This window comes from Trachurus japonicus, chromosome 6 (genome assembly GCF_045865225.1).
Source record: "Trachurus japonicus isolate A0001 chromosome 6, Traja_1.0".
Taxonomy (NCBI): Eukaryota; Metazoa; Chordata; class Actinopteri; order Carangiformes; family Carangidae; genus Trachurus; species Trachurus japonicus.
Window position 1 is genome coordinate 18,783,968 of NC_140912.1, and position 16,655 is coordinate 18,800,622.

The following is a 16,655-nucleotide window of genomic DNA, read 5'->3' on the forward strand; positions in this document are numbered from 1 at the left end:
CTGAAGAAGACCCTCTGATGTGATTTCAACTTTGGCGCTTGTGATCGAGGACAGACGCTCGCCCATGCTGCTTCAGTAGATATGCAGTTACTACACTGCTGAGAGAAGAATGACATTTGTCTCATTTTAATTCCTGGAGCTGCTTCGGGGGCAGAGTTGAGACTTGACTGAAAAGCTACAGCTTCGAGCCAAGTTGGTCTTTTTGTCAGCCTATTTATTTGCACCGCCACAAGCGTGGTGTGCAAACTGTTATGGCACTGGAGGCCAACTGAGCAAAAAAAAAAAGGGGACTCCGGCTGCACTGCAGGATTAGAGTCTGCTGTGGGAGTGGGGACTGGACCAGGAGAGCAGGCCCACAGCGACGCACATCATGCTGCAGGGACACTAGACTCACTGTCTAAAGCCCCTTCTGTGTGGCACTTTTTTTTTTCTTTTCCTGCAATCTCATCGGTTTGGATGGTTGAGCACAAGGGCTACTTTGAAGGAGCCCACCGGTGGCTGTGGTTTGGCCAGAGCTGACAGACTTTGCCAGCTATTGCTGATCACTTCTGTAGCCCCCCCCCCTTCACTGTGGTCTTCAGTATGGTGAGCGGAGGCTGGAGGCATCGCAGGAGTGGAACTGAACCATTGACGCTGGTGTAGTTGGTTACTTTCCCTTTTTTATTTTCGCACTGTGACAGATTGCATTCCGCTTTTCAAGGACTTTTTCCTCTGCGCTGGAAAAAAAACCACCTCAACTCAGTCAAGGTCATTTTTCTAATTCAAACCCCGGAAAGAAGACTGCTCCAGAGGAGGATGAAGCTGAGGAAACAGGTGACAGTGTGTGGAGGGGCCATATTCTGTGTGGCTGTATTCTCACTCTATCTGATGTTGGATAGAGTCCAGCATGACCCTGCAAGGCGACAGAATGGCGGGAACTTTCCCCGGGTGAGAATAATTGCTCTAGTGGAATTGGAAATATGTATATTGCATGAAAACATCTTTCTGCTGTTATGTTTGAACTTCTTTTTGCATATCATGTTGTTGACTGTTCAGATCTTAATAGTCATGTCACAAAATGCACTTATATTGCACTGTAGAAATCTTGCCATTTGTTACCTCAGTTAAATCTTTTATAAGAGATTGTCTGCTTCAAAGTCTTTAAAACTGAAGTTTGTTCTGCGTAACAGGGGAGAGGAATGTGGGTTTGATCCGCAGATGTTTTATGATGCTGCGCAGCTGTGTGATTTATTATTTTTTGTGTGGGATTTTTTAGAGCCAAATCTCAGTTCTACAGAACCGGATAGAGCAGCTGGAGCAGCTCCTGGAGGAAAACCACCAAATCATCAGTCACATAAAGGACTCTGTGATGGAGCTCACAGACACAGGAGCTGTGTCTCCCAGCGGCCACCTGCCATTCAGAAGTGCCAATGGTTCCTGGGTCCTACCGTTCGACGGTCGCCCCACTTTCCTCGCCGTCAAACCCCAGGATTGCCAGTTCTCTGTAGGCAGCCATGGTCAACCGGACGTTCAGGTGTGCTAACAATGTCTCTACAAAAAGGACCAACATGTGTTATGTTGTTGTTGCTTTTACATGGGAGGTGTTAATTCTTATGTTTTGGTTGTTTGTGTTTTCAATGTAGATGCTGGATGTTTACTCTCTTCTGAAATTTGACAACCCTGATGGTGGCGTGTGGAAACAAGGCTTTGACATTACTTATGAACCCGATGAGTGGGACAATGAGCCGCTCCAAGTGTTTGTGGTCCCTCACTCCCACAACGACCCAGGTGAGTTGCAAGGGCATCACGCATCTACAGTACGCACACACACCGCGAAAGTTAAGCTGAATCTTAAACATGTCTCAGTGCTGACTTTAAATTCTTTTGATCAAACGGTTCCTCAGGACTCAGCCTGAAGTGTGTCTGAACCCAAGGGATTAAAAATAGCATCTTATTTGTAAAGAAAGAAACACAGCAGGTACAGTCAGACCTTTCCTGAGCCGGAGGTTGGTAGTGAGGGCATAGAAATCATTCAAAATTAGATTCATTCATTCTCATTTTTATTATTAGCATAATGGTGGCATGATTGACGGCTTAGTCACAAACAATGGAATTAGAAAGATATTGGCATCGGAAAACTGTAGCTATTTATACGTAGGATTGACTCAGATTTTATTTTAGACTGACATTTCCATTAAACTTGTTTACCAACCTGCCACGTGTCTACTCACGTGACAGTTAATGATATGCTGACAGGCTGCAAGTACAGTAAGAATAGACTTAATTTAAAGCTAAATTTGATTGAAGACGTTTCTTTTTTAATGCAGCAATGTCTAAGGTTTATAGACCGTGGTGAGCTTTCGTAGCCAGATGTCATCATAATATCAACTCACACTAAAGAAACATGAAAGCAGGTTTTCTGCCAATGGGCTAATTTTGGCTCAATGCAAAGAAAAGATTTTCAGGATTTTAGTCAAATCCTGGTAAGCAGGTCAAACAAATGAACAATGCAATGTTAAAAAGACATGTTAAATAGACATTTGTAGCTGTAGTTCACTTTACTATCATCTGACAGTATCTATGATACTGCACAGGTCCAGAATGATGTGCAGCTCCTTTCTTTGTAAAAATGTATTATCCTATAATATTTGAAATAAGTATTTCATAAGGTATTTATAGGCTGAGGTACTCGACATTGTTGCAAGCTAAAAATGCATAGAAGGTGCTTTTTAGTCACTTCTTTTGAAACCACTCTGCTAAATAGCTTTCTGAGGGGAACACTTCTACTTGAATAAAATATGAGTTTTATTTTTGATCTGTTGCAGCACTTTTTTCACAGTGCTGACTCTCTTTGCCTGCCCTGTCTTCCTCTCTTTGTGTCGGCCCACCAGATGAAGGGAGGGGAAGGGTTGAGGGGGTGGGGGGGCAGAAGTGTGTTCTGGGTCAGGCCGTTCAGTTTTTTTTACTGGACCGTCTGTTTGCCAAATGTTGCGTGGATATTGTTTTTAGATCCGATCTCGTCTTGTCAGGTTGGATCAAGACTTTCGACAAATACTTCACCGACCAGACGCAGCACATTCTGAACAACATGGTGGCCAAGTTGCCTGAGGATCCTCGCAGAAAGTTCATCTGGTCGGAGATTTCATTCTTCTCCAAGTGGTGGGAGACTGCAGACGTACACAAACAGGAGGCCGTGCGCAAGTGAGTCACACCACACAGATTCCCCCATTTATTGCCCTTGCAATCTGAGAATTAATTGAGATTTCTTCACTGCCTTCTGGCCGTTAAGTACAGTCTTCTCATTGTATCTGCTGGCAAGCCTGTGGATTCTCTAAAAATAGCTGCTCGTTATCTGGTTAATGTGACTCTGCCTCTTTAGGGCAGGATTATCCTTACCTTGCTTTCTTAATCCTCTCTCTTCAACAGACTGATCCTTGGAGGGCAGCTAGAGATTGTGACGGGAGGATGGGTGATGACGGATGAAGCCAATGTTCACTACTTTGCCATGATAGACCAGCTCATCGAAGGCCATCAGTGGCTGGAGAGAAATCTGGGTACACAATCCATTTTAAATTCTTCTTCTTCATTGACATTTAGTGGAGCGATGCTAAAATATTTAAGAAGCTTTTTTCTGTCTGAAATGTTTTGCCTTAGCCCCAACTCTTTTCACATTAAAATCTAAGTTAAAGTGCCCCCACCCCTCCTCTCCCTTTATAGTGCTTCATAGTGAAATCTGAGCTTGTTATCCTGCACGGAGCAGGTGTAGCCTCTCACACAGTGGGAGATAAAATACTTTGTGTGACTTTCACTGCTTCCTGCTGAGGAGGAGGATTTCCTGAAAGATGTGTTGCTTCTTTTTATCTGAATTTAGAAAAGAAAAAAAAAACTGAAGTACTTGCTTCTCTCTCACTGTCATAGGTATAACTCCTCACAGTGGGTGGGCAGTGGACCCTTTTGGTCACAGTGCCACCATGCCCTTTCTGCTAAAGAGGGCTAACCTGACCAGCATGCTCATACAGAGGGTTCACTACTCCATCAAAAAGCACTTTGCCTCCACACGCAGCCTGGAGTTTATGTGGAGGCAGGCCTGGGGTGAGTGGACCAGCGCCATCAATGTCATCTGATTCATGTGCTCATCTTTGTTAAATTCATTGCAGGATGAGTCATATAACTTGTCATGGCCTTTTAGAAAGAGAGGGGAAATTTTGGAAGGACAACCAGTACGTAATGGCTTCAGATGAGATATCTCCATTATTATTTCTCAATGAACAGGATGTCTGCTGAAGATGTAATACCCTTTTGTCCTTAATGGAAAAACCTTCAAATACATCAGTTAGATATTATTGATTAATGTCTTTTTTAGTATGTCATTTACTTTCAGCTGTCCTATCCAGAATTACGTTTGAGAGCCCCCAGATAATACTGTAGGAATCTGAATTGCCACTATGTTTATGAGCACTGATGCATCTACTATTGTAAATGGCTCTCTTACACGTAGCAGAGCCCTCTGCATCACTGCATTTTTATTTGGTGTTTTTGAGGTTACTGTCTCTTTGAAGCCATTTTTTTTCCACTTTACTGCTTTAACAGATGCCGGATCAAGCACAGACATGTTTTGCCACATGATGCCGTTCTACAGCTACGATGTGCCTCACACTTGTGGGCCAGATCCCAAAATCTGCTGCCAGTTTGACTTCAAAAGGTTACCAGGTGGTCGGATAAACTGTCCGTGGAAAGTGCCACCGAAAACGGTGGTGGAAGCCAACGTAGCAGAAAGGTGAGGCATGTGGGGGTTAGTTATGTTAACTGGAAGTTACTACTATAACTGTAACTGTAATAGATTTAAGGATGTCTGTTTGAGCAAGAGCAGTCAATCACCTGCCACAGTGTTCTTTTTGAATTTTATTTTTGGTGTATACTAGAGCTGCAACAATTAGTCAGTTTACCGTGAAGTTGATGTGAGAAATTTAAATGTCACCTACTCTGATGGTTAATTATTTGCTTAAGGCACCAAAAAACATGCCAAGTATTCTCTTGTTCCTGCCTCTTAAAGATAATGAATGGTTCCTTTTTTTGTTATATTTGGTAGAAGGATGGCATTTGAAAATGTCAGGTTGGGCTTAAGGAAACAATAATTGTGTTTTTTCCCCCTTTTTGTCTTTTGGTTTTGTTGTTACAGACCAAAGAATTTGGGAAAATAATCAGCTAGAAAACTGATTATTGAATATAATCCTCAACCCCCCCCCCAGTTTGTTTTTGTTTGTTACATGTTGACATGTTGAAATCTGGCCGCAGCTGCTCACACATGCGTCCACAGCAGATTGGTCCCTGCTGTTGCAACTTTCAGTGTTTTCTGTGCTGCTCTTCTCCAAATAAACTAAACTTGAACTTGCGCCAGCCGGGGAGCGTGGATGAACGGAGGGACACAGACTGCAGATAGTCTTGCAGTCACATTACGCAGCTTTTAAAGGACCTTAAGAACTTTCCAGAGTACATTTTAGTGGCTGATGGAAAAACACCCCAGGGCTAATGGGATCCTCCCTTTTCCAAGGTCATAGTGATTTCCTACAAAACTGGCATTTGCAAAGCAGGACAGTTTGGATGCCAAAAGATATGTCAACTTTTTTTCTTCTTCAATAACTCGCTTCTCTTTGTCAATCAGGGCAAACACGCTCTTGGATCAGTACCGTAAGAAGTCCAAACTCTTCCGCAGCAAGGTGCTTCTTGTCCCTCTGGGAGATGACTTCCGCTATGACAAGGCCCTCGAGTGGGATCAGCAGTACGTCAACTACCAGAAGCTCTTTGATTACATGAATTCTCACCCAGAGATGCATGTACAGGTGAGATAATAATTTGTCGACTGTCATCAATCGTGTTGCCAAATATATATACGTTTTGTTTTCCAGCGTCTCGCTGTGTCGCGTCTCAACTGTATCGCAACCTTTTCTTGTGATAATAAATCATGCAGCGGTGTTTTATCTTGCTGACAGAACAAAGAATCTATCACAATGTTTGGTTCGGAGGATGTGATCTAAGATGAAAGGATCATACATAATAATGAAGGCTTTTTATATCTCCTGTTGTGTTTGAGTAAAGTTTTTTATATATAGTGTATATATATAATTTTTTTCCAACATGTCATCTGTCTCCAGGCTCAGTTTGGGACTTTAACAGATTACTTCAATGCTGTATACAAAGCAAATGGAGTGGTCCCGGGATCCAGACCTGCAGATTTCCCCGTGCTAAGTGGAGATTTCTTTGCCTACGCAGACCGTGAAGACCACTACTGGACCGGATATTTCACCTCTCGGCCCTTTTACAAGAGCCTAGACCGTGTGATCGAGTCGCACCTCAGGTGGGGGCAGATTATTGTGGATTGTTTTTAATAATACTGTTGCTGTTTATGCAAGTGAGTCCCGAAAAGGACGACTTAATCTGCATTGCAAACAAGGTGTAGGTGTCACATCCAAGGTTAAGGCAAATATTTGCACTTGGAGGATCCTGTATGCAAACTAAAGGCACCCAGATGTACTGACTTTGAATTCACTAACCCACACCTCAGCCCATGTTGATATTTTTATCTACCGTAATGCTGTTTGAGGCTTTTTTGAAAAACTCTTCCTGAATCGCAGATGTGGAAAAAAATACAGATAAACAGGCAAATATAACAAAGCACCTGATCAGACTATCTGAACAAGATACTTGTATTTTCTTATACCGTATTCAATGTGTCAAACCTTTCAATTAGGTGTATGAATACACCTTTAGTTCATATTGACACAAAAATAGTGAGTACAAATTTAAATGTACAAAGGAAAAAGAGTCAGCAGTCATCCTAAAACGGTACACTAATGCAACACATTTTTTTTAGCTGACTAAATAAAGCTACCTGATGTTAGGTTAAAGGACTTGTCAGTGATGATTGTCGGTTTCCTTTAGGGGGGCAGAGATCCTCTACAGCCTGGCGGTTGCAAATGCTCGACACGCGGGCATGGAGGGACGCTACCCGGTCTCAGACTACGCCCTGCTGGTGGACGCCAGGCGGTCCGTTGCCCTCTTCCAGCATCACGACGCCATCACCGGAACCGCGAAGGAGAACGTTGTCATCGACTACGGCACCAGGTGAGGATGCGGGGGTTAGAGCGGAATGACGGTATGGATTGGATAGGTTAAACTCTTTCATTTGTATGGCACAGGAAACTCTGCTTCCTCCCTCTGTAATCCCCCTCCCATTCAATACCTTGAAGCAAAAGTATTGAAAAGCCATCTGGTGTGACTGCTGCAGTAAGCCATTGATTCCTCCTCCTCCTCCTCCCTAGATTACTGCGTTCGCTCATCGGTCTGAAGAGAGTAATCATCAATGCTGCTCATTTCCTGGTGATGAAGAACAAAGAGTTTTATCGCTTTTACCAGACGGAGCCCTTCCTGGAGACGGTAAGAGGAAGCATGGAGTGACACTTCTGCCACCGTGTAATAAACTTTTCAAAACCCCTCATATTTGTGCCTTATTGAGTAGACACTTGGTTTCCTATGTTATATTTTTCCTCTGTAGGATGATAGGCGTGCTACTCAAGACTCTCTGCCTCAGCGCACTCTAATAGAGCTGGACCCAGCAGGACCGAGGTATGGCCTTCATCCCCTTGCATCTTTCATCTCCACTGCCTTTTCCCTCTGCCACTCCTCCACCAACCTGTGCTTATGATTGCTTTTTCTTCCTCCCCCCTCCCCGCCTCACCCCCTCCCACCAGGTACATGGTCCTGTTCAACCCCATCGAGCAGGAGCGGCTGTGTGTCGTGACCGTGTTGGTCAACACCGTCAGGGTGCGGGTGCTCACCGAGGACGGACAGACCCTCCCCGTGCAGCTGAGCGCTCAGTGGAGCTCTGCCAGTCAGATGAGTGCAGAGGTATTTGAGGTAAGAAACTAAATTCATTTCGGTGGAACTGCTGCGTTGGACGTAGTGGAATTGACACATCACTTGATTAGCAGCGGTGCTCAGCCACCAGCGCCGCTGTGTTCTCAACAGCATCGTGACAGCGCTCAAATTCAAACACAAAGTCATTATAGTTATGTGCTAATGCTGGAGAGAGAGTGTAGACTTGAAGCCTATAAAGTCTCTTCATGTTGCATTTATGAGGGCTGCTTCACTAGTACTTTGCATAACGGTTGAAGTCTGTGTGTGTGTGTGTGAGAGAGAGGCAGTGAAGGAATTTGTCATGGCCAGTGCACACAGGTCTTTGGGAGCATTACACCATATGTTAAAGTTGTATAATGCCTTTTCTGGCACAGGAGGGAGCTGTGGGAAATCTAATTACGTGATGTCTCTTGAGTCAGCATCGTTTCGGGCTGGAAGCTGCTAAGGGAAAAAAATGTGGCGCTGTGGAGTCACAAGTGAGCTTATCAGGTCTGTTTAGTCTGCTGAACGTAACTTCATAATGTCATAATGTCATAATGTCACAAAAATGAGAGCTGGCAGCTGCGCAAGACTGAATCACTGACCAAACTGTTTGCAGTTGAGGTGCATTGTGGGTATTGTAGGCACCAAATCTTGACAAGGAAGAAGAATGTATGCAATGGAAAAGACAATATCTGTGTTTTCCTTGGTTTTTATTAAACAGTCAGTCCTGAGTCTCACTATGTTACACGAGTGTCATGTTGAACTGGTGGTGCAGTCTTTTTTTATCTCTATATGCCTTGATGTCTTGATGCCTAATGAATTAATCTTTACTATGCAATATTTGTGTGTTGTTCAGAGCATGTAGCCATCATTTTAAATTCCTACTTTCAGCAAATCTTAACCTTCAGGACTCAACATTTTGACTGTTAGGAGGGTGGCTGTAGCTCAGGTGGTGGATTTGAGTGGTGGGAGGTTTGGCCCCCTCTGGCTCCAAATGTCAAAATGTCCTTAAGCCAAACAATAAGAGCCAGATTGTTTACTGTGTGTGTGTGTCTGTCAACTGAGGATAGAACAGGACAGGAAAAAAAGAGTGTGCAGTGTCTTCTCTTCTCTTTGTTTTGATGTCTGCCTGCAAGCCAGCACTTTGTTGTCAAAAATAAAAAAACAGCCACCAAAATAACCCCACGCCCACTGAATCGACTCAAATCATATATTGAATCTACAGAAGTAAAAATATCCAGTTCGCTTCGCTGCAGCTCTGCAGACAAATTTATTTTGCACAAATGAAGTTCTCTCCGCCCTCTGAAAGTCCTGAATTTGAATATTGGAGAAATACAAACAGTCTCATCTCTCTTCATATTTTAATTACAGCGCACCGTCGCTTATGTTTAAATGCTTTTAATTTTTAATGAATGCCTTCTGGTCAACGCTTCTGTTATGATTAAAAACGAAAATGAATTTTAATGAGTTGCAAAATGCCAGAAATATAGTTTATTTTGCATTACTGCTGTCATTTATACTTATCCAACCGTTCCTCCACCCTTGTGTCCAGGCTACCTTCATGGTTCGACTGCCGCCTCTGGGCCTGGCTGTTTTCCATCTGTACGACTCTCCGGACTCGCCCATGACGATCCGCTCCGACACCCTGCTCAGGCTGTCTGGACGGGGAGCCACTGCCCGAGCCGGAGACCCCCTCCCTGTCCGCTCTCAGCAGTCTGACCCGCAGACCTTCTACATCAGCAGCCAGTCTCTCACACTTGGCTTCTCTGGAACAACCGGCCTCCTGGAGGTTTGTGTTTCTGCTATTTTTGAGGTCATCGTTGATCCGAATCGAGTGTTTAACTTTGATTTTTCTGAGGTAAAAACCATGAGCTTGATTTCTCCCCCATAGCACTTTCTGTTGCCTCTTAAACTTCTCATCTAATTTGCTTTCTTTATCCTTCACTCTCTCCTCCTCTGAATGTCTTCGTCATCTGCAGAGTATCAAACGCAAGGATGATCCTCAGGAAGTGAAGGTTCAGATGCAGTTCATGGTTTACGGCACTCGCCCTTCTAAAGACAAAAGTGGGGCTTACCTCTTCCTCCCTGATGGCAAAGCAAAGGTATTCTTTCAGTTGTTTACTTATCTCTCAGAAGGCTTTGATAGAGTCTCCCTCGTGTGTTGTATCACGCTGGGAAGCTCGGGGCAGGAAGGCAGGGTTGCTTCATCTTTTCTTTTTCTTTTTAAAACAATACACAGGTGTGGAGGGGATTAGTTGCCTCTGAGTATATTATTACTTATTCCAATGGTAGATCCTCCCACTTCTCTCCATCCATCTACCGTTTTTAGCACTTTTTCTCCTCACGATCCCGCTCTCTCTCATCCTGCTTTCAGCCCTACAACCAGAAAGAGCCACCTGTGGTGCGCGTTGTGGAGGGCCCTCTGTTCTCCGAGGTGGTGGCTCACTACCAACATTTTCAGCAGACCATTCGGATCCACAACGTGCCAGGTAATAGACACGTGGAACTGCCAAAAAAATTTAATCAAATGGGTTTTTGCTGAGGCTCTTCATGTTTAGTTAAAAGCACCAGATGGTACAATTCAACCAGGCTCAATATGTTTAGCAAAATGACAGTCTATTATTCAATTAGGTTTTTTTTTTTTTGAGCTGATACTGTTGCTGCCTGTTTCTCTCACTCTGAGCTGCATGCTACTATTTTAAGCAGCAGTTGGCCCACATTTACAGTTCATCTCTCAGTTTACTTTCCTCTTGGGCCCATGTTTAGTTGTGAAGAGTTTTGTTTTGTATTTTTAGGGGTGGATGGTTTCTCTATTGACATCACCACCGTGGTGGACATCAGAGATCAGACCAACAAGGAGCTGGCCATGCGCCTGGTCACCGACATCCAGACTGGAGACGTCTTCTACACAGACCTAAATGGTTTCCAGGTCGGTTGCATGTCGAATAACTTTGATATTCTGACAGTATATAAAGAAAATATAAACAGTGTCATCAGTTTGACATGTTGTGTGGTTCTCCGTGTTTAGATGCAGCCTCGACGCCACTACATGAAGCTTCCCTTGCAGGCCAACTTCTATCCCATGCCCAGCCAGGCTTACATCCAGGACAGCCACCACCGCCTCACACTGCACACAGCTCAGTCTCTGGGTGTCAGCAGCCTGGAGAATGGTCTGTACCTTCTCAGTGTTTTACTTGATTTTGTGTGATTTTTTTCTGAATTTAAAAACAAAGGGTTATTTCTGAAATGTATTTTCTTTAGTTTACTGTCTCTACCGTTTTTATGGAACGGTATTGAATGTCTTATCTCTCCCTCAAGAGGTTTCCATGGAGCCAAGTGGTTCATATCCTCATGTTTGTGTGCTGAGCTAATCCTTTTGTCGTGGTTACGTGAACAATGGGGGCGTTTGTAAATGTCGGAGAGCTCAAAGTCTTTGTCGTCATCAATGTCTGATGTCTGAAAGTTCAGCACGGCCGCGTTGCTTCAGAGCTCTTGTCCCTCGCTTTGTCTCCTCCCTCAGGCCAGCTCGAGGTGATTATGGACCGGCGTTTGATGCAAGATGATAATCGCGGACTGGGCCAGGGTTTGAAGGACAACAAAAAGACGGCCAACCGCTTCCGACTGCTGCTGGAGAGGCGATCCACGGGCAACAAGGTCAGTAAGATGACAGCGGAGGCGGGTATTGAAGCTGGGTGAACACCCTTGAAAATCCTGCACATCACACCAGACCACGACGCTGAATTGCTCTTTGAACTGGCTTGTGAAACCTAACTGTGTTTTGTCCTTCATTTTGTGTTCATTAACACCTTTCTTTGTATCTTTTTTTTTTTTCAACGCTCATTACCGACCCATCTGTCTTTCTGTCATCCTCCCCACTCTCTAATTTTATTTCCATTCTCTTCTTTTTCCGTTCCATTGCCTTCAGTACGATGGCTTCTTTGCCAAACTGTCTTCCCTGTTTCGTTCTTTCCTCTCCAAATTCTTGACTGACGGAGTTCAAGAGGTAATGTTGCCTTGGCAACAGTGGGGATGCTTGCTAGCTCGACTCGTAGTCTACACTTGTAGCTCCAGTTCCTATTTTCTTGCCTCCCTCCATCTCATAGTCTTTGTCAAAGCTCTCCGTCTTCACGACAGCACAATTGAACGTAACAAATGATGTCATTCATCAAGTAAATGAATTCGCATTGGCAGAGGAAGGAAGGCATTGGTCGCAGTTTTATCATCCTGCTCTGATAAAACTGCTGATGGTACTTGGGATGAAGTTGTTCTTGCCTGGCGCAAACATCAAACATAATGTTTACAGCACTCTTAGTTTAAAATTTGACATCATATAGATTTTGCTGTAACAGACTCAATATAGATGGATTAGCACAGTGTCTTAGTATTAGAAATAAACCTTCTAGACTGATGAACTAAATCAAAAACCAGAGCAACTGAAGTCAGGTTTTAATCCATCTCTGCCTCCTCCAGATGACGGACAGTGCAACAAACAGCTTCCCGTCAATACTCAGTCACATGACCAACGCCATCCTGAACCACGAGGTCTTGGCGCTGCCCGTCCTGCCCAAAAGACGCGGCATCCCTCCTCTGCAAACCTTCGCCCCCCTCAAGTCCATCCTCCCCTGTGACTTCCACCTGCTGAACCTGCGCAGCATCCAGAGCCAGGTAATGAGACGCACTGATCAGAAACCAGTTTGACTTTCTCTCTTTCATGTGTTGACTTTGAAACTTGTGTGTGTGTGTGTGTGTGTGTGTGTGTGTGTGTGTGAGCAGCAGGACCCCCACTCTCCATCTCCATACACAGCTTTGATTCTTCACCGACTGGCGCTGGACTGTGGCCTGGAGGCTCAGAACCTGGGTTTCAACTGCACCACCACACAAGGACAGGTCAGGGTTAGACACACACACACTCACACACTTGCACAAAAGTCAGACTTAGATACTTGAACCTAAGTACAGTACTTTTCTTAACTACGTCTGTCTATTTTTCTTTTTACCCCCACTCCACTTTATTCAAGAGGGAACAATTGTACATTTTAGTCACCATATCTACCATTAACACAGCTTTTAGTTAGTTTTTATGTTAAGTTTTATGCACTTAACATTTTCAGTTAATTAAATATGGTGCTCTGTAACAGTTTTAACCTCTGGACTTAATATAAAGCAGTGCTGGTACCAGCAGAACTGGTACTGACTCAACCAGCTATAGCATGGAAATACATCTTAAATGTTAACACACCTTTAATAATTAATGATGTTATGGATATTTTTCTATTTTAACGTAAGTAAAACTTTAAATCCAGATGTTTTCTATCTAGTTAAGTACTTTTATTAAATTGTTTTACTATACTTTTACCTCCTAATGTTCTTGTCCCTCCTTTCTCCTTTGCCTCTGTAGCTGAGTGTATCGGGGCTGTTCAAGAACCTGGACCTGCAGCTGCTCCAGCCCATGTCCCTGACGCTGATGCACGCTGGCACGCCTCTGGCCAACGACTCCACCATCGCTCTCGATCCCATGGAGATCTCATCCTTCAAGCTCAAACTTCGCTAAGAGCCGTCCGGACCAAAACGAGGCAATTTAAAAAAAAAAAAACAAGAAAAAAGGAAAAAAAAAAAGAAAAAACCCAGAGAACTCCTTGGACCAAGACCGGGCCCACGCAGGGGTCCACATACTGGACACAGAGGGGACTGGGTCTCTCTGTTACGTCAAGCAGAACCACAGACAATGCAGCTCGGGAGAGGAAGGGTCCACTGTAACAGGACTGACTGCACAGCAGGGGGCAGGCGATAGCTGTTACCGTGGACGACATCTCTGAGAGCAGCGAAACCAGGGTGAACTCGCAGCAGCCGTTCGGAAAACAAACGGAGACTGCCAGAATCGTTCATCAGATACGACCCGAGTATCTGTGCATCTCTTTAATAGAAAACTGAAATCTCATTTAAGTTCTTCTTTGTAAGAACTTGTGTCTTTTTCTATCTTCGCTCCATCCTGGACTGAACTACTGAATGTAAATATCCCAATGACGAGGGGGAAGGGGTTGGGACTCGTGCCACATCAGAGTGCAATTTACAAAGCTTTATTTGGTGTATGGGTTTCCAATTTTCTTTCTTTTTTTTGTACGCAGTGAAGAAGTCGCACATCACAGCTGTTTGTTTTTGTATCTATAAATCTAATGTCGACCGCAGTTGAATATTTTTTTTTTTCGACAGACTCGAATGCAGCAAAGAGAATGTGTGGCCTCTGTCTCCATCTCAGACCCAAGCTGCGGCTCTTTTAAGCTTTTCGTACGTCTGAGTCCAAGAGTCTCGTGTCGGCCGCCACACGATAACAATGTGATCATTAATCATATGGGGATGACTGTTTACCTTCTGTCCGCTGCTCCTGCTTGTAGATAGTCTGAAGACCTTCTGCCCCTCGTTTAATTTCCTCCCCGAGCTTCCTCTCCGCCGATGGGAAACCTGTGGAAGGTCTGTGCTATACAACACCCCTGTCTGTCATTCCTGTGCTATACCTCATATATGCCACGCAGCCGATTTAGCAGTGTGTGTGGGTGTATGTGTGGGTGTGTGTGTCTGAGGATTATGTTAATGTTAATACTTTTAGGTTTTCCTTTTGTATTGGGAGGAGAGGGAATATCGAGGTTATGGTGTTCACTATCAGGGACCATTCATAGTACTGTTAAGTGTCAATGATGAGTTTGGTTGTCTGTGTCGAAGCAATAGGTCACATCTGGAATCAAAAAAGGACGCTTCCTGATGATGCATTTGACTTAAAGGGACAGTTCAATCAACTTTTAAAAATGATTTTTTCCTCCTTACGCAGAGTTTTTTGTTTGTCAGGGCCTCAATTATTTAATGCACTTTTCATTTGACAAAATGTCAGGAAAGTCAGTTTTAAATTGAAAATCATAGTAATGAATCATTTGACTTTGAATGAAATTGTTAATTAAATTCTCTCCCCCTTCTGTATAATGAAGGTTTCTGCAGCTCAGTGCATTGAAAGCTTTCATTTGGGAGAAAAATGTGACAGTCAAGACCTCACACTGGGTTTGGAGAGTATTGTGTCTTCATGCTGGAACAGTGACCAAATGAAGTATTCTCTAAAAACAAAAAAAACACTAGAGAAACCTTTGATTTTGAGTGTTTATGTTGACATGTCTGTTGTGTGATAATGAATCGCACAAATGCTTGGGTGGGTTAAAGAAAATGAAAAAGCTGCACAAATGAATAGTGGTGAAAATACTCTGGGAAGATGTCCAAAAACAAACCAGGAAAAAAAACACTTTTTTAGAGAAATAGATTTTACTTTGCTTTGTCAAGTAGCTGCTTGGTTGTCTTCGAGGGGACACGTTGGCTTCACCATCTCCAACTCCAACTGCTACAACAAAAGATCAGTATGACTAACAAGAAAGGATTAGGACAGTGATGGTCTGCAAGTTTGTGGAAAGAGACGATGCTGTTTCATGTTTTTTTCCTCTGATGTTCAAATTTCGGAGTCGGAAGATGGCCACATTCAACTAGAGTTGAGAAAGAAACTCTTGTATGTGCACACATACACACACACACACACACACACAGAAATCCTTAACACAGAACAAAGTTTAAAGTGTTTTCAACTTTCAGGTCTTCAGTGCTTCTTAACCCGAGGCTGTCTGCAGGCACTGGGCCTTCATTCCTGGTGCATCTCAGCTGTGTGTGTGTGTGTGTGTGTGTGGACGGTGCTGTCATGTGTCCAAAGCCGATCCGGGTCGGACGTTTTTTTTTTTTTTTCCCCCTCACAAACCCACCTGTGTATGGGCCGAGTGTGTCTCACTTTGTACCACGCTGCTATCTCGACCCGTGTCCCCCCACTGTGTCCCGTCTCTTTAACCTGCTCATCTCCTCCATTGTCCACAGGAGGTCTGCTGCTCCAGTGGCTCGCCTCCTCTCTATCTGGCCTGGTGTCTGGTCTGCCATGGTTAAATATATCCTGTCCCTTCATGCTCTCTCTCACTGCAGTGTAGAGTACAGACCACTCCCTCCCTTCCCTACACCCCCCACCCCACACACACACACAGCTGCAGTTAACATTTCTGACAGACCAGACTTCACTGCATCCTGCACTTTCTCCCGCTGTCTCATAACCTCGTCACAACCTTCTCTCCTGCTGTTTCTGTATGCGTCACAGTCTCTGTATAAATATCCTTTTCCCTTCTTTCATTTTTAATTTCTAAATGTGATACCTGTTGTAGCGCTGTTTTTTTTCTTTTCTTTTCTTTTTTTCCCCCCTGTTCGTTCAGAGGTAATATATGAAGGAAGTATCTTCTGTATTTGTTGGGGGGAGGTGGAAGAGAAGAGGTGGTGGGTGAATAAAAGTGATTAAAAATCAAAACACCATCTGAAGTGCTTCACTTGTTCTTCCACGACCTTTTTCAATCTCTGCCGTTTCCCTGCTTATTATCATTAAGGAGCTTGATTAACTCTCCATCAGTAGGGGGCAACATTGAGTCAGTGTGAGAGTGGTACAGTCCAGAATACAGATGCTTCCAGTCTGATAAATGATGAGAGATAGCAGCAGCAGCAGCAGCAGCCTCCTGTACTGTATAATGTGGATGTGTTTTTTTTCTTTTTTTTCAACACGTGAGGAGAGGATGTTTGAAGGAGTCAGTGACAGCACCAGAGAGGGAGTCGGACATGAAAAGACTAAAAAAAAAAAAAAAAGTGGGATCCCTGAGGTCTGAGTCAGAAGGAGGGAAGGATGCTGCTGCCTGTGGAGGCTCCCTGGGGACGCTCAGCCTCTG

General features: G+C 44.0%; 1 protein-coding gene across 3 annotated transcripts; it reads left to right on the top strand.

Moving 5' to 3' along the window:
* man2a2 (mannosidase, alpha, class 2A, member 2) lies at positions 1–15,129 on the top strand. 3 transcript variants are annotated; one of them, XM_085779603.1, is made up of 23 exons: positions 1–927; positions 1,256–1,513; positions 1,623–1,767; positions 3,009–3,180; positions 3,406–3,533; positions 3,898–4,071; positions 4,570–4,756; positions 5,642–5,819; positions 6,132–6,334; positions 6,919–7,101; positions 7,299–7,413; positions 7,532–7,602; positions 7,728–7,893; positions 9,428–9,664; positions 9,855–9,977; positions 10,250–10,364; positions 10,671–10,804; positions 10,904–11,045; positions 11,396–11,529; positions 11,801–11,878; positions 12,346–12,540; positions 12,649–12,762; positions 13,274–14,800. In XM_085779603.1, the coding sequence occupies exons 1-23, from the start codon at positions 796–798 to the stop codon at positions 13,424–13,426; spliced, it is 3,537 nt and encodes a 1,178-aa protein (XP_085635729.1). In that variant the 5' UTR covers positions 1–795; the 3' UTR covers positions 13,427–14,800. The 3 variants fall into 3 exon arrangements, with proteins under 3 accessions (XP_085635729.1, XP_085635732.1, XP_085635731.1); XM_085779606.1 differs by lacking the exon at positions 11,801–11,878 and having other exon boundaries at positions 13,274–15,129; XM_085779605.1 differs by lacking the exon at positions 11,801–11,878 and having other exon boundaries at positions 12,646–12,762.
* The last annotated feature ends 1,526 nt before the right edge of the window (positions 15,130–16,655 follow it).

What these genes read in the sequence shown, in the direction of transcription:
- man2a2 (XM_085779603.1), top strand. Translation starts at nt 796, where the DNA reads ATGAAGCTGAGGAAACAGGTGACAGTGTGTGGAGGGGCCATATTCTGT. An exon ending in ATGGTCAACCGGACGTTCAG is followed by an intron (nt 1,514 to 1,622) that starts GTGTGCTAACAA and finishes TTTTCAATGTAG; the next exon opens with ATGCTGGATGTTTACTCTCT. An exon ending in TGTCAGCAGCCTGGAGAATG is followed by an intron (nt 11,046 to 11,395) that starts GTCTGTACCTTC and finishes CTCCTCCCTCAG; the next exon opens with GCCAGCTCGAGGTGATTATG.